The following is a 27,634-nucleotide window of genomic DNA, read 5'->3' on the forward strand; positions in this document are numbered from 1 at the left end:
TCATGTTTGTGTTCTATAGGGAACCAAAACTCAAGGATGAAGGTTGAATATTCCCTAATAATTGACACATCAAGGAAATCACCCATGTCTTCCCAGGTAGGAGCAATAAAACCTCCATCTCAACAATACAGCCACACACAAAAAAAAAAATATTCTATCAAAATGTGCTCCATTTTCCAAAAGTTTCCAGGCCATGGTGGTCCACAGTTAAAGAATGACCCCTAACTTTGAATGAGAAATTTAAGCAAGTTGTGCAAAAAGTAATTCCAGATGAGTGTTTCTACGGTCTGGCATATAGAGCGAGGTGGGGAATGAATACCCATCACGGCCGAAGGTGACTGAATACGCGAGGCGGCGAGCGAGCGAGAGCACGAGAAAATAACCGAAATTTACACTCATTTTCACTTTCCTTGGGTGAATGCTGTAACATATTGGACCTTGCTCCAGCACAGCCTGCTAGTTCTCAATCATGCATGAATGTATGTGTGTGGCACGTGCGGACAATGGGTAGAGTCCCGGTCTCGGAGTTGTCCTAGCCTCCCCGTGGCGAGGCTGAATAACACACCTCATACTGAGCTTCTTTTCTCCTGCTCACTCATTTTCACACCCTGTTTTTTTTTTCTATCCTTCCAATAGGCTGAGACAAAAGAAAACCTGTGTTTTTGACATTTTCTTTGCCCCAGTGTGTGTGTGGTGCTGTCTTTCTCACTCAGTCAGGAAATGGACTTTAATCAGTATTTATGTATATAAGCATCTCCAATCTCAGGGAGCCATCCAATGGTGATCAAAGACAATTCACGAGCCTCAATTTGTCTGTGTCACATATCCGATATGATTCCTTATGATTACTTGCCAATAAGTGGCATAGCCTCATTCAGTTTTTGATCTAAATTTGCCGCCGCGTGCTCCAATTAATGCTTCACTTCCATCCGCCGTTCCAATTTTGACGCCTGTCTCCCGCCGCCATCCGATGCCACTTTCAATATTTCCCATGACTTTTTAGATATATTAGCGCAGGTAGGAACGCTCATTTTCCGCTCATCAAGCAGCTCGCAGCGTGCGAGTTTCCTGCCGAGCAGTACTGGGAAATAGATCGCTCAGACTGCCTGAGGTCCTGCAGAGTGATTAGGTCTTAGATAGGACATCATCAATTCATAGTGAGATCCATGCCCGCCATAATGACAGGGGTGTTTGCGTAGCTGCCGTTCACGTGTGTGTATGTGTGTGTGCGCAACAATTAAAATGTGAGGCAGGCTAAAGAGAGTGATTATGAGCTGACCTTTGCAGCAGTTTTCGACACCCTGACCGTGAAAGGTTTATAAGGGAGCGCAAATGGGAAGAGACGCACGTAAACATGCGCTCTTGCATATAAATGCAGAGTCTCCGTGCTCAGCATGCCGCCAGGATCGATAGGAATTAAAACTTCCGCGGGAGACAGCAGAGGCTGATTGCAAGCTAATGTCCTTTCTGTTTACCTGCTCAAAGCTGCGGTCGTGCTCACGCGTGCGTCAACAATCTTCGACGCACGTTTGGCAAATTAAAGTTCAATTTCTTATGCTGATATTGCCATTGACGTAACAGCTTGTTAATTCCGTGTGACTGAGGAACAAGATTGCGGGTGTGGGTGCGTCGTTGGATGCTGGAGCCCCATACTAAATACTATTTATGCATAAAGAATAGGCAACAGCAATTATTTCGTCTGACACGTCCTCGCGCTGAATCACTATGCCCAAGACTGCAGAGGAATATCCAGGAGACAGAAGTTAGACTTAAGTTTTTCAAAACACATTTGTTGTTAACGTACTGTGTAATTGATTAAATATGCATTCAACGTTGACGAGAACCATTTAGCTACAGGATGAGGCATGATCAATAAGCATTGCTTCTATATTAATTTAAATGACTAAAATCATTGTTTATTATTTAAAATTATTTGATTGAAGCTTTGGCTTTGTACGCGATAAGCTCCTATTTTTTTTTTCTTTCTTAAATAGACTCCAGCTTGGTCATCAGAAGATCACGGTTGGCTCTCTTGTGCCAGGGACAAATTAGCGAGACAAAGATAGACAAAGGCCCAAGTAATGACAAATAGTGCAGCAGAGAGAGCTTGATGGCAGGGCATGATAAAAGCAAAGAACAGCGGCAGACAATGAAAGTGGACTGTGTGCATGGGAGACAATTAGCGTGCAGGTTGGCTGTCCTTTACGACTCTCATGGCTCATAATAACCAGGCTAAACGTTTATATTAACACAGGATATCAGCCTCGCCATCAGAGCAGTCAAAGCACACATAATTATAGCCAGGCCTCCAAATGAACCGTCGTTAGTTTCATACACATTCATAAGGCGGCGGCGGAGGCGGCGGGGGCGGAGGGCCCGGGAAAACGTGAGAGAAAGAACGAGAGAAGCAAAATCTAATTTAGCCCTTCAAATCACATTCATAGGCTGGGACTGTCATGTACCTCCTGAGAGTAAACGATGACAGAGAGCCGGAGAGCGAGCGAGAGACTGCAACGGACAGTGAGCGAGAGAGACTCAGCCAGAGGAGGCTGGAAAGGTCAAGGGACCTCAACTTAGCGGAGATAGCCAAATATTATGTTAATATGGACTCCCATTTTACATAGAGCTAATCAGTGTGGCCCAGAATTAAAGGGGCAGATAATTAATTTTAGAGTAAGGGGTTATCCGTGTCTGCCTATTGTCTTGGCGAGGAAACCAGAGAGAGAGAGACAGAGAGAGAGAGAGAGAGAGGAGGTGGGGGCGACATAGAAAGAGACAGGAGTCCCTCAGCCTGTGTTGAACATGCACTGATAAGACAAGAGGAGCAAGCAGTGACACAAAAAGAAGAAAAAAAACGAGTGGAAAAAGTATGTCGAATAGAAGTCACACAAAAGGCAATCCATTAAAAAGGTCTCAGGGTGGGAATGAGAAGTAGCAATTTTTTTCCCCCCCTCATTCTGTTTCATTTCGATCATCTGGGGTGTTCTTATGAGGGAGGAAAGGACCCGTTTGGGCAAGTCAGGGAACATCTGATGGTGTGATGATCACATTTGATAAGTCAGATTTTCATATATAGATATATATAGTCAGTTAGAAAAACACATTTTAAAAATCAATCAATCTGCAATGACTAGATTAAGATTTTTTTTTATCATTACATGTTTCAAATCAAAAAGACTGAGTAGGTCAGGCAATACTATCTGCAGGACTGATGTGAAAAGAGATGATTAGCAAGGCCTGTCCATTTCCTGATCTCAAACCTTTAAGAGTATTTTTCTTTTTAAATAAACAAGCAGGATATAGGCGCTTCGGAGTTTTGTCGACCACACTAAATGATTTCCTCTTTTTATAGCATATCTGGTATTAGTTGTTGTTTTATGATGTGTTTTGCCTCATGCACTTCATGTCATGCTGTTTAAAGTCTGTAAAATGAATTCCTGAAAAGATGTAAAAATGCATCTTTTTTTTTATCACATGCTTGTCCTTGGCCATAAAGTGCTGCAAATCATTATGCAGCGGAAATAAGCTCAGTATTCCCCCAGCAGAAAGCCAGTCGGCATCTTTTCCATACTCATGTTTAATCCATTAGGGATACGACCCTCATTACAAGCTGCCATGGTGGAAGCCGCCATGCAAACGCAGCACTCGTGCAGTAAACACAATTCTGAATGGTCCGTTTCTGTATGACATCATTTTACGGTGACAGAGCCAAACAGTTTATAACTAAGTAGAGCGTTGCAAAGAAACAAATGTGCAAAAGCACGGGCAGCTTAGGTGGGGGATGCCCTGTTTACATGGACTAATGTCTGTTAGCAGGTACTTACTTTGAAGCATCATCCCACCATGCCTGTAGTGTGAGCCCAGATTATGTTGAGGCTGTCACTAAAGGCCTGCTCGCACTCACAAACGCACACACGGCGGCGGGCGGGCGGTTACATTCTCTTGAAGCAGTCAAAACACATCGTCTAGCCTGCTTCAGAGGTCTGATTTACATACATGAAGTGCATTGTGATGTTTGCACCTCTGCAAAAAGGATTTTGCCAGCTTTGGCGACATGAAATGTTCACGCTAAAAATGTAATTTTCACCCCTATTGTTGGGAGGGGAGATGACAAAAGATAGAATATGACAAGGGAGATAGGATGCACAGAGGGAAGAATAAAAGAAGTGGCGAGGGAGAGGGAAGGAAGATCTGAGCCTTTGATATTCCAGGAAAGAAAACAGTTGACAAAATGAGATGACTCAAATCTGACCTCTTGATGGTCAAATAAATAAAAATGGTGTCAGCAGCGACTTCATCATTTAACACTGTTAATCAATTGACCTCCATTGTCAGCTAATCCTCAACTGTGTCAAATTCATTGAGCTGAAAGTGTCATTCGATTTAGTTCTGTTCATCTTTTTAATGACACTTAACCAAATGGGACTAATGTGGATTTTTTTTTCCCCCTCATTTTAATCTGCACAATTAAACGGGTTTGACTCAAAGCGCACCCAAGTATGCGGATATTACAAAAGAGCAGAATATGGCATTCTTCAAGCGGTGGATGGAAAATCAAACTAGAGAGGAACCCCTAAAGTCCAACTCCCAAAAAGTGAGATGATTTTAACACTATTTTAACACAGTGCCTTTATACTGTTTGTATTTAATTACAATACCAGCATCGGCCAGCATCCTAGAAAAACGATGATTCAAACACGTTTTGTTTAAATTCATGAAGCATTTCCAGAGGTTGGGGTTCCTCCAGCACTCCATTTTCCCCAAATATTGATCTCCTTTGCTCCAGTCTGGAGTGTTAGTGTCTTTATGAATTTACCGTATTTCACACAGCCAGTGTTTTACTGGTCCAATCTGAGCCTTGTTCAATAGTAATGCAATCAGGCAAAGTTTAACTCCATTTTCTGTCTCTTCTGGCTGTAAGAGCCCAGTTTACGGCTCATGCAGCTATGTATGAATGTAAGGCGGCTCTCATGTGCATTTAGTTGCACATGCCGTGTATGCACACTGTACTTTGACACTCCCAATTCTTCCTTTCCTGCTCCATCTCACTGAAGGATGTTTCTTATCCTGTCAGCCATTGCTCTGCGGGGAAGGGAGGGCTCAGTGAGGCATGTATAGAAAAGATGAAGAAGGGGAACAGAGAGGAAGAAGAAGGAAGACGGGGGAACAAAGGAAAGAGAGCCAACAGAAAAGCCCAAATGAGGATGAAAGAGGGAGGAGGAGTGGTGCACAACCATGAAGTGGTGTCATTATCATCGGCACCTGGGGGAAGCGCCCAAATAGAGATTGAATCTGGAGAAAGCAAGTCACAGCTAAGATCCCAGTCTTTCTGGGGAATCACGTCATTGTAACATGCAAAATGACTGATGAGGATGGTTTGTGTAAACAATTCACTAATGTGTGCCAGCTTGCCTTTCAGTGGTGGGAAACTTTTCTTGATAATCAAAACTAGACAAACATTGTTGGCATTGCTAAACATATCTGGGTTGAATTACGAAAAATAAAGGACTGGATATGTAATCAATCGCATTTTAGGGTTGTTGCTGAAAAATCTTCCAGCTTTTGGCTGAGAGGTGGACGCTAGCCAATCAAACATCCCTTCGCTCTTCACACTTTATGGATATTTCAATTCTTCATCATGTTATTTTAGTGTTAATAATAAAATGTATTTACGTCGAATAAAAATGCATCATGCTGAGGTGACTCGTGTTCAGATGAAACTCACATTATTAGCATACATTAAGTCTTTAATTGTCATAGATTTATAATACACCTGGAAAAAAGATATAAAAATAGACCACTAATAAAAACTGCATATTATTTTTCCTACTCATGTAACTGCCTTTAATGGGCATTTACAAAAAGCAAAGGAAAAGCAAAATGTGATTTGCTTAAAATCACATTCACACATTTTTGTTACTTTAATTGTCTAACTCACAATCTGTGATTTGAATTCAGGATTACGGTATATGCCCTCAGCAGCTTTTTACTTGAATGATTGCTCCACCTTATCCCGACACAAAGTCATAAAAGTAAGTGGAACTAAATTCCAGATCCACATTCACGGGGAAGGAAGGTGTTCCCACAGATAGCTGAATAGACCATCTTAATCCAAAGCAGACTTCCATCTGTCTCCCATTAGAAGGACTCTTCTTTAGTCTCAAGAATGTCTACATTTCATAAATATTATCTGGGCCTGGCAAAGAAGGACGGACAAAAGCCAGAGCATTTCTCAGGGCCGCATCCGAGCATAATTAGCAATCATAACATCATCTCTGCGTGCCACATGGCCTCATTTTCTGCAAGCCTCTTTAATTGCCTTGAGGTACAATTGAGAAAAGAACTCAAATATATATTTTTTTTATACCCTGAAAGACATAATTAGGTCAAGTAGGGGAAGTAACCAACAAAGTTCATGACGTTACCATCGTGGACATGGCGATAAATTCTAGATGTTTGTTGCTGCCTCTCGATTACTACCTCCAGGAAGTAAAAAACAAAAAGGTCATGGGTCAAGCGCATGATGTGCTGTGACGGTAAAACTCAAGAGACAACAAAGCGAAAGAGAGGTGCTCACTTTTTTTTTTTGTATTCTCCATACGGCTTCTGAAACATCTCATAATAGCCTCGGGAGAGAGGAAAGAGCAGATGACACGCATGTATATAGTGGGAAGCAGGAGGGAGCAGAGAAGGAGAGAGAGAGAGAGAGAGAAAAGATGTAAGCTCATTACTGAGACAAGTTGAAAAAGCAGAGCATGAGAGGGAAGAAAAGTAAAAGTTAAGCACTTCCTGAAACTTTCTATCTTGAAGAGTTTACCCCCCACACCACACCCCACCCCAAACCCCCATCGTCATCAGCGCCACTACCACCTGCGACACCCCCCACCTTCTTCCTCTTACTCATTCTCTCTCGTCACTCTCTTTGAGTTAAGGAGGGTAAGGTAATCGTAATGAAATGACCCCGCGAGGCATGATGGCAGCCCTCGCCTGATAAGTTATTCCTGACTGGCTTTTAAGCTGCTGTCAAGCAATTTCCCTTGAAACCTTGCTTTGTTTTTTAGGGATTGTGCGCATGTGTGTGTGTCTGTGTGTGCTGGTATGTTGGTGTCGCTGTGTGTGTGTGTGTGTGTGCGAGCGTGCAGTGATATGTTGCTTTGACACCCCTACTTGGCTCCCATGAGGGGTGCAGATGACAACCTGGAGGTATAGCTCAGCGAATGTGTGTGTCGCAGTGGGTGTGTGCGGGGTGCAGCGGGAGACATCTCACAGATGACAATCCAGCTAATTGAAATGACAGATTATTCTAATGTGCAGAAAGTCATTAAAAACCCAGCAGCCGTTTTCTTCCCTTTTTCCTCCTCTCGCTTTTTCTCTTTCCCTCGCTGAGTATTTCTGCCTCGAGAGTGTGAGATGGAGCTGGATGTGAACTTAAAGGAAATGTTGCCATCCCGTTTCCTTCAAGCTCATAATCAGGACAACCTCACAAACTGGAGTTAAATGCGGGTTATATTTAACCAACTAATTAACAGTACCAAAGCTTCTGTGCTTACTCGCATAAATAAAATTGAATGAAATAATTAGGGAAGTTTTACAGCACTTTTTTAGACCGATACTGATACAACTAGTATTTTTAATACATAACCCCGCCCTAAAAAATAATTACGGTTTCTAGTTCCTGATTGTAAAATCATAAGACGACGGTCGATCGTGGTATCAACTACTGTCGAGAGTACCGATGCCTTAAAATAAGGCTGGTATTGGTGCCGATACTGGTCACTCTTATTGGTACCCGCCCAACCCTAGAAATGATGGTTGGTAACATTGGAAATCATCAAAAACAATGACTTTGTATTATGGACAAAGTAAAGCCACTGTTCCCAACAAGCATGTTTTTGGAATATTTGGAATAAAGACAGAAGCCTGTCATGATACTCAAGGTTTCTAGATAAGAAATACACGACAGACTGGCTGAGGAAAATCCAGTGAATCTAAATACTTCCTGTCTGGACTAACTCACAACTACTTTCCAATTCCATCCATATTTTTTTTTTTCAACTCCAAGAGGCAGACAACACTGGTGTGGCGATATCTGAAAACATTCAGGCTGCTGATAGGGAACGGCTTCCAGACTACCTTGCAACAGATCCAGACAGCTGAAACCGGGCGGGGAAAGCATTCTTTAAGATTCCACCACCGACTCCGCCTCTATTGACATTCAGCAGAGGTAAATATTTAACAGTTGAGTGCCGTGTGCAGTGCAGTGCAGTACGGCGCAGGCCAGCCTGCGGTGGAGATATGTATATAGACAAGGCTGTTTTATTAAGAGTTGCTGCAGACATATTAAGGTAAAGTATGCCTGACACCCAGGGAGGAAATTGCCTGTATATGACACTATTCCTCAATACTGTGGCATCTCGCCTCAATGCAATTTTGCACGAGGCGATTGACGGAGAATGACATGCAATGCAGGGGAGGGGAGGGGAGCGGGAATGAGAGCCAGATGAGAAAGTGTGCAGAGCGTTCCTATACTAGGGGACGGACGGCTGTGAGTGTCTCATGAATGTACGTAATGTAGGTGGCACAGAGGGGTGACATGCAGGGTTTGTAATTGCAGTGTGCCATGTGAGGGATTGGCCAAAAGATAGTGGTGTTTACCCGAGGCCTGCTTATGTTTGCTCTGTGTGGAAGCCATGGCGGTGGAGGCGCCGCCAGGCTGCGGTTCAGGTGTGTAATATTTCACGGAAAAACACAGGGACAGTTTTCGCGGGGAAAGCAATGAGCTCCACTAATCAATCTATCAGGAATTAGGCGTAAACCTGATATATCATTTTACCAAAATAAAAAAATTGGATCGCCCTCACGGATGAAGAGGGACTAAGACTTCAAATCAAAAATAATTTTACACTCGAACATCCAAATATTATTAAAGAAGACCCATGTAGGGTTTTTATTACGGCAACAATTTAATCATGAACTATTTCTATTTCCCCAACTCTCAGCATTTCCTCACATCATGTTGCCATCCTTGACATATTTCATTTTCATGCAGAGTTCTTTGCAAATGCATACAATCTTGAATCATTTCCTTCCAATGTCATCTCAGCACAATCCATGCAGTTTTCTTTTCAACGTCTAGAGGTCCCTGTTGTCTGCACTCTCAAAGTCCCAATCAGTCTCAACTCATCTGTCCTGCCTGCCCGCATAAAAATCCAACAATTTCCCCCAATCAAATTCTAATTAAAAAAATGAACAACCTAATTAACCTCGGGAATGTATCCCATAATTTGGTAATATTAACACGATCATCCCAGAGCTTGTAAATGTTTGGTGATAAAAGGAAAAAGCAAAATTAAAGCCAGTTGCTAATTAATAGGAAGACACGATAATTGAGCTTATGAAAACGGGGTGAAATTGGTGGCGACTTTATAGTTTTAAGGAGTTTTAATATCAGCGTGTCAAATATGAAATGGAGTCATATTTTATTTTTCTTTGAAGACTGAAGGCTGCGTGATTGGGATGAAGTACGTCCGTGGCGCATCGCACAGTGAGACGTTTATTCCCCAAAGAGGCACTCAAGTGCAGCATTATATCTTAAAACACGAAAAACGAGGACCTAACTGAATGTGGTACACCGGATCAAACTGCTGCCATCAATCCTTCATAAGTCCATGTAAAAAAAATCAAACAACTAAACAGCTCACATTTTGAGAAACTCATTCTCTGTATTTTCTTGGGAGCATCCGAGATATGTTGCGTGGCGTGTGTACGTGCTACAATGGCAGCACTTGACTGCTCCTGACTTGTGATTGGAAAATTGAACCAGAGGACAAAGAGGTGAAGTGACAATGAGGTGGAGAGACACAAGGAGAGAATGAAAGCGCAGAATTGTAGTACACTCCTGTGGCTCATTCCCGCTCGGCAATATATCTGTCAAAACACTCATCGCCATCCCAAGGTAGAGTCTTCCATTCATAATGGCCCATTTAGAGTAAATAGCTCCAGATCATCAGCATAGTCGCCATTATCAAAGATATATAACCACGCGTGCCACTACTGAGCTATCACCAGCATGCTGACTATTTGTAATACGTTGCCCATAATGTGTGAGCGATGTGAGTGTGTGCTTGTTTCCAAAGATGGCTGAAGAAAATAAATAGCATCTAGCCATAAACGTGAAAAAACAAAAAGCACTAACCTCAGTCGCCGCTTACACAAAGTTTGTTTTCTTTGCATTTTATGACAGCAATGATGTTTGCAGATTATCATAATTAAATCTCTAAAGCCACAATAACAACAATGTCCCATCACCGTATTTTGGTCTAGAGGGACATTTTAGAGCTTGTTGAGATGGCAGCCACTGTTTGCAATTTTCAGGGCCTTTTTAGGTACTCCTGCAGTAATCTGATGGGAAAATATACAAGCAAATATGTCTCAGTAAATATGATAATGCATCATTTGAAATTGACGTCACACAGGGTCTTCGTTGTGCAACATTTTTGTTATTGCAGCACTTGTTTGCATCATTCAGAGACCCGATAGTTATTATTATTTAACCTTTAGATTCCCAAGTGGGTCTAAAATAGCACAGAGGTCATTTTCTGGCAATAAACTGTCATAATTTAACATGACTACTTTTGAACGAACATTACTTGTATTATTAGGCCAATCTTCTCAAAGTGGGTCAAAATGACCCACTTTCATTTCCTATGAGATTAGATTTATTTTTTTTACATCAACTGTAATCATCAGGAATAAGTATTTTGCCGAACACGGATTGTTTCAGAAGTGTCACCTCTTGCTGTTTTTTGGCAAAAAAAGATTGTCACGTTGCATAATTTCTTCCGAATGCAGATTTCACTACATTTGTGTTACTTTTGCAGCTTTTTAAAAATTCCAGTTTAAAAAAAAATGGACTCATTTATTAGTCTATGCTTAGCAGTTTTAAGTAATAAAATTGCACATGTAGTCTGCAGGTTGCCCTTATGTTGATTTATATGTGTTGAACATTAGCATAATTTCATACATATTGCATGTGGTGGTCACATTAAACTGGGGACCGGTCGAAAATAGAGAATTTGTTTTGATCAATTATTCTGTTGCGACAGTTATTCGAAACATGTAGAAGCCAAATGTAATGCTCAGGAATTAGCTGCAACATGAGTCTATTTCTCCCTTGTCCTTCATTAGAAATGTAATAAATTATGCCCATGTAACATTCCACTGATTACTATTTAATAAAGCAGCATAATTAAAATTCAAGCTTTGGGCATGTTTTTACAGTGATATATGTATATACTGTACATCTGTGGATTCACACACATCACACACACATAGGGAGAGTGTGGATGGTGTGTGGCACAGCCTCAGGCGATGTGTATAAAACCTATAATGGTGATTAGTGCCACTGCCCCTCTTCCATCACAAAGCCATTTAAGCTAACGGTTAACAACAAAAACAGATTTTGGGACAAAAAAAAAAGTGGATATCGAAGATGCATTGCTGATGCGTCCTTAGCAATACATTAATATTTATGCACATGTTCAACATATTCTAACATGATCCTCATCTGTCTTTAATTATGACTTGGAAATGCAAGAATCAGCATTTACTGTAGAGAGAGAGATCATCTTTAGAGACATTATCTCTCCTTTAAGCCTCTGAATCTTCCTTTCGGTCCAGTGAGGACTGAAGTTCTTATCAAATCGGATCATTTTATCACCAATCCACACATAGCTTAGTTAGCACTGCCAAGAATTCCTGGTTTGAAACTTTGAGTACATTTACACTTAGTGGGTCATAGTTCAGCTTTTTTTAGGTTGGCACCACAGATGCTACAGAGGTTGATGACAATAAATAAGAATAGCAAAAAATAAATGGTCAAATTCTCAACTTGACTTGCCCCAACAGAAAAATGAAAATGTACCAGTTTTTACAGCGAGTGCATGTGTAACTAGTAGACTGACAAATGTCTGTAAGAAAACAGTGATGAAGTTCATCAATCAGTACCGCAGCTTATAATTAATGTCGGCATTTAGGATGTGATGGAACCGCTGAATCGGTGCTACTGATGATTGACATGAAGAGGGAGATAAAACCGACCAATCAGGCGTTCTGTCTATCAGGACTGACAGGTAGCCCGGCCAACAACTTCATGAAAAGTAATTGACAAACCCATCAATGACTTTTATGTGAAAGTTTTTACATTTAGAGCCTTGCAGAAGATCACTATGGAGTATGGCGCTTTCCAAGAAACCAAAAATATCTCTCATGACTGCAGAGATGGAGCGAGAACAGCTCGACAGAGGTGACCAGAAAGGGTGAGAGAAAAGAAGGCGGTGGAGGGAAATACATTTGCAACGTTAGCGCCACATGATTGAGCAACGGCGACGAGGAAGGGGGTGGGGAAGACAGAAAAATAGAGTGGCTGTTAGTCAAGGTGTCTTAATGCATATTCCATTCATCTCCTGTGCCTCCACTATTCCTCACCACATCAGATAGCATGTAGTATCTAACGCAAAGCAATGGAAGATTGCACAGTAGATCAAAAGGTGTGGCTGCAGTTTAGATAAGTCGACCCCCAATCCCAATACAGTTCATCCGTCACAAATGGCGGCTCATTTCTCTTGTCAAGGAAAGGGGGGATATTTATAGCTCTTGATTACATTGTGGGGAGAAACGCTCAGTTTACCTTCAAGACACTTTGAATGCCTCACTGCAACTTTGATGGGTCTTTGTTTTAAATTGATTGTTTTTGAAGGGATTTCATAGTCCTCAATGATCTCAATTTAATAATTCTGCCTATTTTTTTTATTTCAATCTGACAACCATTTAATTATAATATTTATGCAAAAGCTACTACTTACTCTTAGTAAAACCTACGTAGTAATGTTCCATCTGCACCTTGGAGCCTATTTTGTGGGGCAAAAAAAGAAGCCACATAGACTCCAGAGGCATGGAGTCTCTTGCTACTACAGCATGATGTCAATGGCAAACACTCAATGTGGGGAACACACCGGCAAACAGCGAAACAATTTGTTTAATCATAAAGTGCATTTACATAAGGCAACGGCTGCATAAATGAATGCATAATTGAACAGGTTAATGCATAATGTAGAGCTCCCCCGGGACAATAAATAAAGTGCCTTTTGAAAACGTGTGAGACAGGCAAGGAGGGGGGGTGCAAGAGAGACAACAGTACCCGCCGAGCGTCAGACAAAACATGAAACACGAGACCATGCCAAGGCCACCGAGGTAGTGGGTGGGGGTGGCGGGGATGGCAGGAAATAAATAAGTAAAAAGGGTGAAGTCATGCTAAGAGGATTTAGGGACATGCTTGGTTTCTTGTCATAATCTGTCTATTAGCACCAAAGTATTTGCAGCTCTCATAAGCATAGCGAGGACACGAATAGTGACAAGCTCACACACAACTTAGTAGTCCAACTTAATGTTGCCACATGGGAATCATCCTACATTTTCTGTTTATCTATTTTTACCCCCACCATCTTTTCTCTTAACATTTTCCATATGACAACATCCTGTTTGTAAGCTATTCTTTGAGAAAAGAAGAGTTTGTGGATCAGTCCAATATGTAATAAATAATAATCATGTGAAATGTTAATAAATTACAGCCAATATGTTTTTCATAGTGTGTATCTTGGCGCTGCAGCTTTTTTTTGGTCTCATCAGATTTCAACTTTGATGTGTTGCCACGCTTCAGAATTCTGATTGTTGGCGTCCGCCACACTTAAAGGCGTCTTTCCGTTTTTAACCAATCAGACTTTAGATTCCGCACTCAATGCTTTCACAACTCCTCAGAATAATGTGGGCATTTTTCCGTTCCCTTGATTGATATAGCTATGTTTATCCCTTTGATTGGCTGGGCGTAGAATACGCACCTAAGATTGATTAACGGGGGGGAGAATGATGTCAGAGATGATTAAAAATTCCTTTTCAAGAAAAATTGGACTTTATGTAGCTAAGGACAAGTAAGACTTTTGCTGGCTGACTTGATTAATAGCGGAAATAGATTTGTTGAGGGCAGTAGCGGAACAATTAGCTTGCACAGGCAGGCAGGAGCAAACAAAAGACGTCTACGCGGTCAACATCTCGTTACACGTATAGTAATTAACATTTTTATATTAATGGAATTAACTGAAAGCAATTATGCAGCCGCAGTTATTTAAAATACATCAGTTATTTAAAAGACTTATTTTAATGATAGATTGTTGAAATTAACAACAGTTTCCAAAACCCTAATAGAACTTATGTGGTACTTCATGAATCCGTCCTGGGACCAGTACTGTCTATTTTGTGATGTGAGGGACTATTAAGAGGTAACTTAAATACACAGTGGAGGCCAATTTCTAAAACTCAGTGCCAAGTTGCCGACCACTCCGACGAGTGATACAGGATTTTGATATTTCTGTCACTTTTCATTCCTAAATTATGCTTAGAGGAGAAGTCAAGCCAAAAATTCTCTTTGTAATAATCCCCCAAGGCTGTGTGCTGAGCCCCTTGGTGAATTTCCTCTCCACCCATGATATCAAGGTCATCTCAGACTTTGCCTTCATAATTATCATTGACACAATTGTGCTCTGTCTAATCTCTCATTTATTTTTTGTATTGTGTTCGAGGTAGCAAATATATTTATTATAGCCATATTCACATTTGTGTTATATTTTCGTGAGCTACCTGTCAATGCGTGTTTTCTTCGCAGCGGTCCACAGCGTGAGCGTTGCGGGCGTGTTTGCGTCTACGAGCTGTCAGGCAAAATTGCTGCATTTAAGCTGCGATATGTCACACCTGATTATGGGTACGCGCTAGCGTCTTTTGCTCCTGTGCGTCGCAGATGCGTGTATCGAGACAGGCGAGTCATCAGCGGAGGTCGGATGGCTGGTGACAGCGCCGCGACCTCCGATGACGCCCTCCATTTTGTCAAGCGACGGCTCGAGCAGATTACCTCGGGCGCCATCTTCTTACTCTGTATGCTAATGAAAAAAGAGAGAGAGAGTGAGACGTAATGAGAAATGAGTGGCAGATAAAAGAAATGACTGGGGAAAAAAATAAGGGCGAAAAAAGGGACAAGGCAGGAAATGGAGAAAAAGGACCATAAATGAAGGCTGTGTGTGTTTGATGGAGTCATTGAAAGACTTAAAAGGGGGAAGAAGAAAAAACGGGAGGGCAAACGTGTCACCCATGTGGAGAGAATAAAAACAAATATAGTGAGGATGAAACTGAAAAGGAACAAAAGCAGACTAATGAAGGTCACGTGCTGCCATATTGGGCCTCCCCGGGATAGAATTTTAGGGTGAAAGGTAAATGAGGCAGCTGCAACAAGATGAATATGATTGTGTGTGTGTCAGACAGTAATGAATTCAAGGTGCAGGATAATAATAAAATAAAAAAAAAAAAAAGAGTACATTGAGACTAGTTGAATTTCAAACGGGGACACCCTTGCCTCTTTTTACGTGTGTTGTCCTTGTGGCCAGGTGCCCAAGCATTTGCGTGCGTGCATGACTTTGAACCCAAGTAGCAGGTCGGCGACATAATTGTAATCTATTATGCGCAAAGTAACTCAGCTGTCCCAAAATGTCATTAGCTAAAAAGCAAATTTCATTATTGCTCTAATAAGGAGCGTGAAGACTCTTTGATGTATTCTACCAACACCTCCTGCAGCCCACTTTTTTCTTTTTTTCTTTCTTCGGTCGACTCACTCATTATTCCCTCGACTCCCTCTCTTCCTGCATCTGCATCCTGGTTCTCAGCGGCCTAGCCTTTCAAGGTTAAAGTAAATGGCCAATGCCTGTGTTCAAAAAGTGAGAGTCAATTCAGGAGATGACGGTGACTCACCTTCAGTATACATTATGCTCCGCCCGCCCCCTCCCTCCCTTCAAACCTTTTATGGGTGTTGGGAGTCGATGGCTAATCAGCTAGCATCAGGCTTAGCCCTCATTTCCCCTTCACACGGGCCCCATTAGGGAGCTGGCTTTCTGGAGCAGGCCGATAAGGACAATATGCTTGGCTTCCACATACACCCCAAATCTTCTACGACCCTTTCGTTTGCTCGTTCAGCTCATTTCTCAGCTTTCCCTCGCTAAGCATCCGCGCTCTCATCCCCGTGCGAGCCTCACCTTTCACTTTTATTTCTCATCATATTTTCCCCAAAGTCAAATTACAACCCCCATACTATCAGTGACTGAGGAAATGTGGAGACAAATTCCTGGAAAAATCAGAAAATACCAAAAAGTCAGTAATTAATTCCTCTGGCATTTTTTTAAAGCATATTCTAGGGGGGCAGTGCCCCTGCAGGCCCCCCTCTAGCTTCACCAGTGGGTATGTCTGTTTTCCTTTTGCCTCAGATTACCTGGAAATGTTCATGATGAAAATTCCATATGCCTGAACAAGAGTGTTGTAAGGTGAACATTAGCTCCCGCTCCACAGGTTTAGTGGAAAAAGCTCCAATCATTTGGATCCTGGACCCTAAAATAACATTTGTGATGTGCTGTGATACTGACGGTAGTGTTTTGCTTATTTAACGACTGAAGGACCACACATACGGTGCTAAGAGTAGTCCACGCGTTCATTTGATGAAATTAGGTTAAGAAGGATCCAGTTCTGTGCTTGCGTTTTTTTTTTTTTTTTTGTGTGATAAAAGCACACAGTGTGGAAATTAGTATGTGTGCAAAAAGTGTGTTATTCATGTGTGTGTGAGAGAGAGAGAGAGGCTGACTAATCCCTCTGCAGAGCAGAAACGAGTTAAAAACACATCAAAGGGAAGCTTAACCTCGATGAAACCTCACCGGGTTTTCAAGAACAACAAATGATCATTCTCCTCATTGTTTCCAGGGGGACTCTTTTCACCACTGCGTCGCTGACACACCCCTTGGTGCTGGGAGATCTTTCAAAAATTTTTTTTTTTTTTTAAAAGCCAGTGGTTTTAATGACATTGCCATTTCTGTGCTTGTTTGGTCATATGTTTGTGTAAAAGTATAACTGTGCTTGCACTTAAAAGAAGACTATGTTCTTTTTTTTTTCTTTAACTGTGACATGGCAAATGAGGGAAAACCAAGCTAACAAGGACAAAGTTCTGCTTGAAATCATTAAAATGCTGGAAATGATAACTGGCTATACAAGTTGCACAGAAGCAATGAAGAATAAAAAGGGGTTTGGAAGACAGGTGTGTGTGTGTGGGGGTGTGCATTTGTGTGTGTGTGTGGGGGGGGGGGCTAGTGAGGACACAGTTTGTGGTCTGGGGCTTGCTTTCACCTACACTACCTCATTATCACAGAATAAAAAGTTCAGGTTTCTGCATGTTTCTTTCTCTTGTCATGGCTTGCCTAGACACATTACACACATCGCACAAGCACACATGCACACACAGGATAAGAGACATGGGGGGGGAATATAAATAAATAAATAAACAGGTTAAATGTTCCATTAATCTTATTCCAAAAAGTCCTTCTGCATAGTTGAAATGTTAATATTTGTTTTAGCAGTTTGAGAGAAGTGCAAGATGACTTTCATTTGAATCTACACGATTTTTATTTTTTTTAGCTATTCAAACCCATGTCCAGGAATCGGCAAAAGCAAACAAGACATTTCTATTCAGGGTATGAAAGTAAATCTAAAAGAGGCACCCAATGGTAATGGCACGGCTACGAAGCGCTTACATGGAGGCAGCAGATTGCGCAACGTGGTGATTACAGGGCGCACAGCTGCAGTGACCGCACGCAGTAGATGCAGGACACATGGAGCTTGGCTGCCCTACCATCGACAAGTGTGTCACTAGTCCACATATATTTAGTATAATTGGAAAAATCAGTGTCAAAAATACATTTAGGTACAAGAAGCAATCTCTGATTAAAATGTGTTGCATTTTAAAGCACGTAAAGTAAATCAGTACGGAATTTTAATCTATAATAAATGCATACTTGAAGTGGAAGGGTGAAACTAATCTTTTTTAGATTTAGGGGACTCCCATGGTCCAGCAGTTCTGGAGAACCCTGCCTGTCTTCCTTCCTTCAGGCGATAAGCACCCTGAGACTTGACTTTGACCTGCAGGACATTAACCTCATACTGAGCATGCTCCCCGGTGAGGAGCTGGGGGTCAAAAAGTCATGACAGGTCAAAGTGTTCTGCAGCTTTTATTTGGTCGGCTCCCTCCCCGGTCTGAGTTCTCCCGGGGAACAAAGGGGAGGGGCCCTCGCCTGTATAGCTTCATCCAAAGCTTGGGATTCACCTGGTCTAGCTAGCTTCGCTCCAAAGGACTCACCTTGGGTTTTAGATGCCCTCAATGCCCCTTGTCGCTTGTTTCAGGTTGGGAGGAGGAGGAGCGAGGTGGAAGGGATGAACGACGGGAGATGGTGAGGAGGTGGGAGGATGAGGGCGGTGGTACTCTACTTGTGTGCACATGCTCCTCTCTTCCTCCAGCTGCCTACGCAAGTGCTTGTTCTCCTCGCTCAGAGCGTTTAACTGGAGAAGGAGAGAGAAGAGTGACTGTGAAACAAAGAAAGACTTCAACAAAGTCCATCACAACATTTTTTCAAGGAACAACTTGTGGGATGCTTCATCCTCACTAATAAATCCAATCGACCAAATCAAAAGATGTAATTGAAAGTTACCGATAAAAATCAATCTTCACAAGTCAGCAACAGCATGGTGATGAACTTGCCGGCATCCCATTATGTGTTTAATTGCCGTTTCACACTTGCCTTCATGCATGTGGAAAAAGAAATGGAAAATTGCACGGCTATGTGTGTGTGTGTGTGTGAGAGAGATGGGGGTACTTGCGAGATATTACACTTCTGTAAATTTCAACGTAAAAATGACCCATTTGAGCAATCACGAGCAGACCACAAAACATATACAACAACAACGAATGCTTTTGTGTCACAACTGATTGCCAGCCCTAAAAAAATAAATAAAACAAGAACAGCTAAATTGAGACTTGGACCATTCATGTGCAGGAGTTTGTAATGCAAATGCAAACATTTCCATTTGTTGTAAGAGTGAGGTAATTACATTGCTAAAGTGGCAGTCCAAAAGTTGGAACATGGCAGATAAAAGGGTGAAAGTAATTTGAAATCATGTATTTTTAGCAGTGAGGGAAAGTAAAATAAGAAATTAAAGGAGGGGAGAGACAAAGAGACGTGCCGGATAATGACAGCTGCATACATCATCATGTGTGTGTCTGTGTCCCAATTTTAGTCCACACACACACCTACACACACACACAAATGGCATGCACTAATCTGATGACTACACATTTCCAGGGTTTTAGGCTTAACCCTTGAGGAGCCAATGACACGATGCGTCAAAACCAACCAAAGGCGCTTAAGGAGTATTTAGTCGCTCTGACAGGAAAACATCCAATCAAATTTGGGCATGAAAAAAAAAAAAAAAAAAGAGGGTGACACTTATAATTGGCTGTGTATTTTAATTTGCCTTACACATAATTACAAGAGTTGCTGAGGTGGTGGAATTAAAAAAAAAATCCCCGCTTGTCACTTCAACCCTTACAAAAATGTGTGAACTCACTCATTTGTGTTGGGATGAAAGGGTTAGTGTGTGTGTGAAAGGAGTGTGTTTGCACGTCCATTCAACTACTAAAACGCGGATTAGAAAACATTGCGAAAACACGGAAAATAACCGCCGAGTGTCAAAAAGAAAATTCTCTGTGAAATTGTTTTGCATGGCACTCATTTGTAGTGTTTGCTTTGGAACATCTGTTGAAATCTTTTTTTCTTTTCCCTCATATGAAACTGAAATGAAAATGATTTTCCTTAGACTCACATAACATCAAATTGGCTTGTATACAAAGAGTTGGATGTCTGGAGTTCCTGCAATGTCACAATCGGTCTGATGAGAATAATACTCGTCTCACACTAAGTTTGCTCAATGTTCCCTTTTCATGTTTGCTGGCTAAACTTGGATGATTAGTTTAGCTGGCTAACTTCAGAAATTGTTCGAATTTGTGTTGGATGTCTCGGATGCTTATTGTTGAGATTGCAGAGTAAACACAGAAAGTCGTGGGCTCGCGACTACTTTTGATTTGTCCTCCTTTGGTGATTTGTTGATTCTTGTGAAGTTCACCACTGTGGAATAAAAAGATCTGCTCTTTCCTCAGAATATTCCTGCCCCCCTTCTTCCTTCCTCCTCCTCCTCCTACATTGTTTTATCACAGCAGGCCGTCTCGCTACGCTGTCATGGGGAGATCAGCACAGCAGTATTGATACACAGCGCTATCTCACGTTCATCAAAGGGAAATCATTTACCGGTGGAAAGAGACGTCATCGCTTTGCTCTCATTTTTCCACCACCTCTTTGCACAGCTTACACCACACCCTTTGACATCACCTTTTATCATCGGAAGAGGAAATGGCTGTCTTTTTTTTTTTTTTTTTTTAAAGTTGGCCCCAAGTCTTTTTTTTCCCCCTTGTCTAACAGCAGGAGGGCTGCGGTATTTTTGTGCATTCTGTTTGCGAATATGTGGGTGTGGCGCACTCACTTGTTGATTTAGCAGACTGATGGCGTCCATGTTGCCCTGCAGTCTGGTCTGCATGTCAGCCAGACTGCTAAGATTCAGGGCCATGCAAGTCTCCTTATCCAAGCTGGAAGTACAAGTGACATTTCAACATATGCAAACCACATTTTCCAATTGATTGTTACTTTCTAAACATTTAATAACATGAATCTCTTTCCACCTCGGGCTGTCAACAAATAAGTTAACACAAAGTCCCTATAACTCAACATTTACAATTAAAACATGCCCCTCCATTCCCCTTTCTCGTTAAAGTCAGCGAACGGATGTTCCAATCCATCCATAAAAAAAAGGAAAAAGTCAAACATAGTAAAAGTACACTTTGAGCAAAATATGAAATGGAGTGCGCATGTATAGTGCTTATATTCATCATACGTTTCCAAAACCATTACTTATCTCAGTGAAACGTATCAGAGTATAGCCTACACCAGCACATTTGTAGATGTTCATACATTATTAAAATGGTCTTTAAAACAATCATTAACCTATTTATAAAGTAGTATAAAAGTAGTTCATACATCTTTTATAAGTGTAGCCTTTTTTTTTTCTTCTTTTTTTCTAACGCAGTAAAGACAAACTTTTAACCGTGTACATTTGCAAAGCACGTTCAATCAAACATTCTCCAAATCTGGGGCAAGAAAAGAATCGGCTGTGTATGATCGTCATTATAAGCACGTTCATAAGACCTTATTACGGAACCCAAAGATGGGTGAGCAAATGGTTTCCAGAAATCATTAAATCGTACTACAGCGTTACCGAGAGCAAAACGAGCGCAACCGCAGACATGCCGGAGAACATTAACACTACAAGAAGCCATTTAAGATTTTAACTGTTTATTAAAAAGCTTTTTGGGGGGAGACGACAAACAAATGTGAAAGTCTGCTATTTTCAGAACTGCGCCCCAACTAAGAAAGGCCTATTAAATTAACGACAGTGGATAATGGCGCTCTGTACGGGCTGAAGAGCGCGCTGCCCCCGCTTCGCGCTCCTTCTTTCATGCCTCAGTGAACCTGTCCAGTTAGCACTGAGAGTGGGAAAAAAAAAATCCTCTAAATACTTTATTGAAGACTTCTCAGGTCATTAAAGTACCACTGTACCTCCCCTATGTTAATGTACTGGTAAAGGACCAAGATGGGAAATTCTTTGATGCGAGGATGCGAAAACGGACTCTTTTTGCTTCACTTGATAAGAGGCGCAAGCTCATTGAAATGCTAATAAAGGACATTGTTGTTCCATCAAGTTGGCAAATACAAACCAGAGAAAACTTGAACCAATAATGTTAAAAGAAGGCTTCTTCTACAATAATATTATTGCCTGTTATTGATTGATGAATTCATTTATTAATGGTGTTAACTAGATGAAAGGTTTGAGTTAACTTAAAAACAAGATGACATACATTAAAGCTCCTCTGGTAAAGAAGTAAATAACATTTATGGACCAATGGTGCGTCTAAAAATAGCAACAAACTAATTGTTATACTAGGAGAAATGTTTATAATATTTTGTTGAGCTTGTTTTTGCATGTAGAAACAGTAAATGGACCTTGTAGTCAGAATATTATTTATTTATCCATCGCCGCCTTTTGACAGAATGCAATTTGAATCACTCTCCATTAAGCAACAAACTAATTTAGCCTGGCAAATGCAAATAGTTTTGAAAGACCAAACCACATTTTCTGCAAATGACATTCATAAAATGGAAAATAATTGCAACTGACCCTTCCAGATCTTTTAATTTCACACCATAATTATCGCACAGCCAACAGCCATGGGCGGAATGGCGCACATTTACTTTCATCTATTAAATTGCCTCTCCAAAATGCACTATGTCATCCATTGGTTTGACTGTGCAGATGTGCCAACACAAAATAAGCATGTGACACAAAGGCCTTCCTTCCCAGATGCTAACGTGGTGCTGAGCAGATGATGAGCCGGAGCCAGAGCCAGAGCAGAGACAACGGCTTGAGATTTATGTAGCCATGCTTGGCCAAACGCCTGTGTAAACATCTGCTCCTGCGTTTAAACGCAAATATGGATGTGTGTAATTAGCTGCTTAACCCAATCAGTGTGTATATAATTACAGTCATTAGTGTCGACGCCTAGCCACCATATTCTCTAAACTAGGCAATAAACTCTCCCCCCCCCTCCCCTCCCCTCCCAATCTCCCTTGCATCTTTCTTATTTACTGCTCTCACACGGCTGTATATTTTATGCAAGGCTTGACTCTCCCTTATCTCCCGCTCTGTTCGTCTGCCACATCGCTTCTCTGTTTACACAAATCCTCCGCTGTGATCACAGAGTGCTCTTAATTGGAAGCACATCGTTAGCAGGGCGCGCATGATGAGCGCTTCCCCCTGATGGCTTGTGTCACAGCCACTGAGCCAGTGGTCCCAGCAGCAAATAATCAACAGCTTCGCCTTCCATCATCGCCTGCATATCAATTTGCAACTCGGCTTTTCTCTCTCTCTCTCTTTAGAGTTACCTTAAAGTGGCATGAGAAAATGCCCAATGTGCCAAAGGATTTAATAATTGATCCTTTTATTTGATTAAAAGCTACATAATTGATGCAAATGAAACCTGGAATTTACAAATGTGAATACAAATACTGAAGGAGTTCAAACGTAATGGAAAGAAAAGCATTAAAAATGACTAAGTGATCAAATGTTTATCACACAAGTGACCCCTGAGAGGGTAAAGTTGCTTCTCGTACATCACCTATACTGATAACCTGGCCACCCATTCCTTGAAAATTAAAAGTCACATATGTAATTATGCAAAGGTTGGATAGTCATTTCAAGCACCGTTAAAATGTTCACAAATACCTTTCCAACAGAGGTCTCATTTATTAATTGAATCTTGATCCAAAATTACACTTCCTCACCCGTGAGGAAAATGCCACAGGTGAAATGAAGTCACGGTGCCAGAGCCGCTTGAAAGCACAGGCCATGTAATCATCATACATTGCTTTATTAAAGGTCCTTCTAATGAAAAAAATGTCACATTTCGCTGATTGCTGTCAGTGATAGCGACATTGTGATGTCCCCCTTTGCCACCAGTAATAAAAATTAGAATGCATATGGCTGCCATGCAAATAACATGACATACCGAATGTGTCGCCTTATAGATTTTCCTCCATATGGCGTTTGGGCTGGATGTGTGTGTCAACGACAGCAATGGGGGGGTTATGATATTGAAATGAAATAAATTGAGATTCATCCTAACAAAGGATGAGACGACACTATAGAAGTTTTCATTCCCTGATTTCCTTTTATCTCTTTCCATGTTATTATATTCGTTCAATCAAACCCCTCTCAACCCTACATCTATATATGAACTGCCTCCTCTTTTGCTCTTCTCTCTCACGCGCGCGTTCGCAATTATGAGCCAAAGACAAAGAAAAGCGATTCATCTTCCTGTCGCGGCCTCTTAATGATATCATTAAAATGACTGACAGCTTTGAATAGCGCTGAGAACTTACCCCAGTCAAAACAAATCTGATCCGTTTTGGAAACACGTCTTGGTGGTTCATTAAGAGGATGGGGAGGGGCTGCTGTTGTGGGTGTGGAAGGGACGCTCGGGTGGGGGCCATTGTTAATGAGGGAGACCTTAAGGGCTTGTACTGGGGAGTTGTGCTTGAGGCAGGTGCCCCCACAAACACACGCTCCTTCTCACTTCTACGCTGCTCCCTCCCATCTGTGCCACATTCATTCTCATTGCCTTAATGAACATAATAAATATATCTCCCAGCCATTGATGAATGCTATTTGACAGCCGACGGGGGTGGCAAGTAGAAGAGGATGGGCCCTTGATTGGAGTGTAATCATTGTTAAAGGCCCAGCATGAATCACATATTCAGATTGGAGAAGCGGCACTACGCGCACACACAGGTGGCAAAGCCCACGGGGTGTTTCATTCACAGCCTGGCACTCCTGCTGTTATTGTCATCAGCGACATTGTCAGCCCAGGATGCTGTGCCGAAAGCAGACATGGTGGTGGTGGGAAATGTGCATGTTGACAATGGCTGGGTGTCAAAAGGGACAACGAGCGGCAAACTTTGGAATAAGCCATTAGCAAAAAAAAATGATCGGTTCGCGTTTTGGCAGCTCAACCCAGAGGGTAGCGCCACTGCAAGTGGGAATCAGCAAAAATGAAGATGAAGACAAAACATTCTTTGTCTTATTTTTATTTTGACCTTATCACAATGGAACCTTTATGAATGCTGATGAGATTTTGCTCTGATCTTGGGTGATTTAGAGACAAATATTAGCCAATTGCATGGGCCCTAAGACTGCTCCAACTCACGCAATGGACTACTACATCTTGTTTTAATTTATTCATCTCTATATTAAAATGGCATGTTTACCATTCCAGACCATAGCATAGTGAAATAAGGTGAACTGTACCAATTGATGTAAGAATAGATTGCTGACTTACATGTTTTTATCTCGAAGTTCACACAGGTCCTTGAGTTGGGCCTGCAAAAGAAAATAAATCATATTTTTTGGAATGTTTTTCTTTCAAACTATCTATCTCTATTGTCTTACCTTGATGCTTGCCATCTCTTTCTCCTGCCCTGCCACCACTTCTTTCAGTCGCTTCACCTCTGCCTTCAGTGTGTCATTAGCCTCCTGAAGATGTCTGACAATCCAAAGGGAAATGCAGACACTCGGTTCAAGCAGACGATACACACTCAGGCTGACAGACGCTATTAGCATCAAAAGACGATCGTTACACGTACGTGGCGGAGGAACATCGCACAGACACGCAAACACAACATGGTCTGTGACAGTTAAATGCTAGGTTTGCAGCATCATTCATTACTAAATCATGCGGCTATTGATAGGAACTGTACTAAAAGGAAAGTGGAAATAATCAAACATTTTTCAACTAAAGACTGAGAAAAGAGCTTATATTACATTGAGTGTTTTGTATATCACGAGAAAACGACAGTGAAGGATGGTTGGAGCTCAGGGGGCGGGGCTTGACAGTACCTTGAGTCTGACTCCACTACTTTTATCTCTTAAAAGACAAATATGTCACACCATGTATGCGTTTAACACATGCACATTTGAATGCACAAATGTGCCAATCAGTGGCATACACAGAGTTATACATAGTTGTGCTGAGATGTAGGATTGAGCGTGAACTGGTCTCTTGCCAATTGCAAGGCATAGATAGACAAATAACTCCTCACAATCACAGCTATTGACAATTTAGAGCTATTCACGGAATGTTAATGGAATGTGTGAGGAAGGAGAGAAAACCCACAAAAGCATGCGGAGAAACTACACAAAAATACAATTGCAGAGATTTGACTGACTGTGCTGTCCGTCACATGATCCATCTCAAAGTTAAAATTTAGAGTGAATAGAAATTCAAGGTCAGTACAAACTCACATTTTGTCTTCCGTGACGTTCAGCAGAACTTGGCTTTGAGTTTCCATCTGCTGTGCAAGGCTTTTGCTAGATGATCTGGAAGAAAAAAGTCAAATGTTGTGCATTAACGCAGACATATAAAGCAGAGAGCTTGCAAAACAACTATATAGTGTAATTGCATGATCTTTTCATACATTTGCTCAGTGATCCATCGTTTGAGATTAGTCACGACGAGCTGGCTCTCATGGCGAAGCTTGTCGTTGTCTGAACATAATGCGGCCAACTTGGACTGGAGCGTGTCCACCTGCAATAAAAAGAAAGGACGACAACAACGCTTTATTGTCCCTGCAGGGCATTTTTACCTCCCTCAAGAGCTTAATGTTGCAGATTGCATGACAGTCAGTTATACTGTTGTTTAAATGCCAACAACATAAAATGCATTAAAAAAAAAAAAAAAGCAGAAAGTGATGATAGATGTGTTTGCTCAAAACAAGGCAATGCGGAGAAAGATTCAGAGATTGGATAATAGTCACAAATGACACATTTGCTGGCCCACACGTAAACAGCAGGATAAGGTGTTAAGCGGCGCTTAAGGAGGAAAGACGGCGGGCGGGCGGGCGGATGGTGTTTGGGGTTAACAGGGATGGGATAGCAAAACTGCTGACTTTCTCATTCTTATCACTCAAGACCTTTTAGGTGCCTAAACTGCAGGGACACATTGCTATTATCGCCCTGGAAACACCTTGATATCCAACACGTTCTACCCACAAAACCCTGCAAACATGAAAAGAACATGATTTAAACAGCTTTTCAGTTCAATAAAATAAAATCATGCCAATAACCTAAAAAAAAAAAGTGATGTCCCATGTGCCTGCATATGTATTTTGGGTATCACATAAAAGAAATACATTATGGAAAGTTACTTGCAATCTTGATTTTGCCAGAATATTTAAGAGCCATACTCCAATCATAAAATAACACCGTCAACAATTAAATCAATATTGCACAAACATAAATAAATAATAAAATAATCTGGTATGTTATCCAAATTTCTTTTTAATATAAAACAAACTACTTTTAAATTATTTTTGATTGCCAATCGAAACAGTACCAAATCTACACCGATTTCCAAAAGCCACTCGGTGTATGTTTAGTGACAAAATTTCAAAGTAGCTCATTTAAATTCATACTTTGTTAGAGGTTTACAAAAACACACCCGAAACAATAAAACACCAATACCCGCACTGCCACACAAACACATAAGGTGTGCACGGCCACACACATTCACTTTGCACAAGCAAGCAAAACGTTGTACCGTGCCATAATGACAGTAATTACTTTAGTCTCACATTAACACCTCCCTCCTGACTGTCTGACAAAGTCGGCCGATGCTGGGATGTAAATCGCAGCGCCGGTTTGATGTTGTGATTAGGACTAAATTACACCCCATCACTCTGTTTTCACCATTGTCAAGTGAGGCGCTGAGATGATGCGCAATTGTGTGTGCGGAAAGAAGGAGGGAGAGGTAAAAAGGGGGCAAAAGGAGGTGCGATTGCAGGCGGGGGCGGCTGGGTGCTTGGGTGGGCGGGTGGATGGGTGTAAGGACGCAAATCTGCTTAACATTTAGATTGGTTTTGTTGCACAAATATTTTAGCAGATGATAGGGGCTAAAAGGGGCACCAAAATGCGTCGGGACACTTTTACAAGTAAATCTAGTGATTCC

At 41.5% G+C, this 27,634-nt stretch overlaps 1 protein-coding gene across 2 annotated transcripts in view; it reads right to left on the reverse strand.

The window, feature by feature from the left end:
• LOC125986288 (myosin-11-like) overlaps nucleotides 1-27,634 on the reverse strand; it is a 96,399-nt gene that overhangs the window by 32,397 nt on the left and 36,368 nt on the right. For both annotated transcript variants that reach the window (XM_049749930.2, XM_049749933.2), the window contains exons 13-18: nucleotides 26,106-26,215; nucleotides 25,933-26,007; nucleotides 25,081-25,174; nucleotides 24,971-25,011; nucleotides 20,506-20,608; nucleotides 18,272-18,471 (exon numbers count right to left, since the gene is read on the reverse strand). In XM_049749930.2, the coding sequence (XP_049605887.1) occupies nucleotides 18,280-18,471; nucleotides 20,506-20,608; nucleotides 24,971-25,011; nucleotides 25,081-25,174; nucleotides 25,933-26,007; nucleotides 26,106-26,215 (615 nt within the window). In that variant the 3' untranslated portion in view covers nucleotides 18,272-18,279. The remainder of the gene's footprint in view (nucleotides 1-18,271; nucleotides 18,472-20,505; nucleotides 20,609-24,970; nucleotides 25,012-25,080; nucleotides 25,175-25,932; nucleotides 26,008-26,105; nucleotides 26,216-27,634) is intronic.

The sequence above is a fragment of the Syngnathus scovelli genome, chromosome 18 (genome assembly GCF_024217435.2).
Source record: "Syngnathus scovelli strain Florida chromosome 18, RoL_Ssco_1.2, whole genome shotgun sequence".
NCBI classification, from domain to species: domain Eukaryota; kingdom Metazoa; phylum Chordata; class Actinopteri; order Syngnathiformes; family Syngnathidae; genus Syngnathus; species Syngnathus scovelli.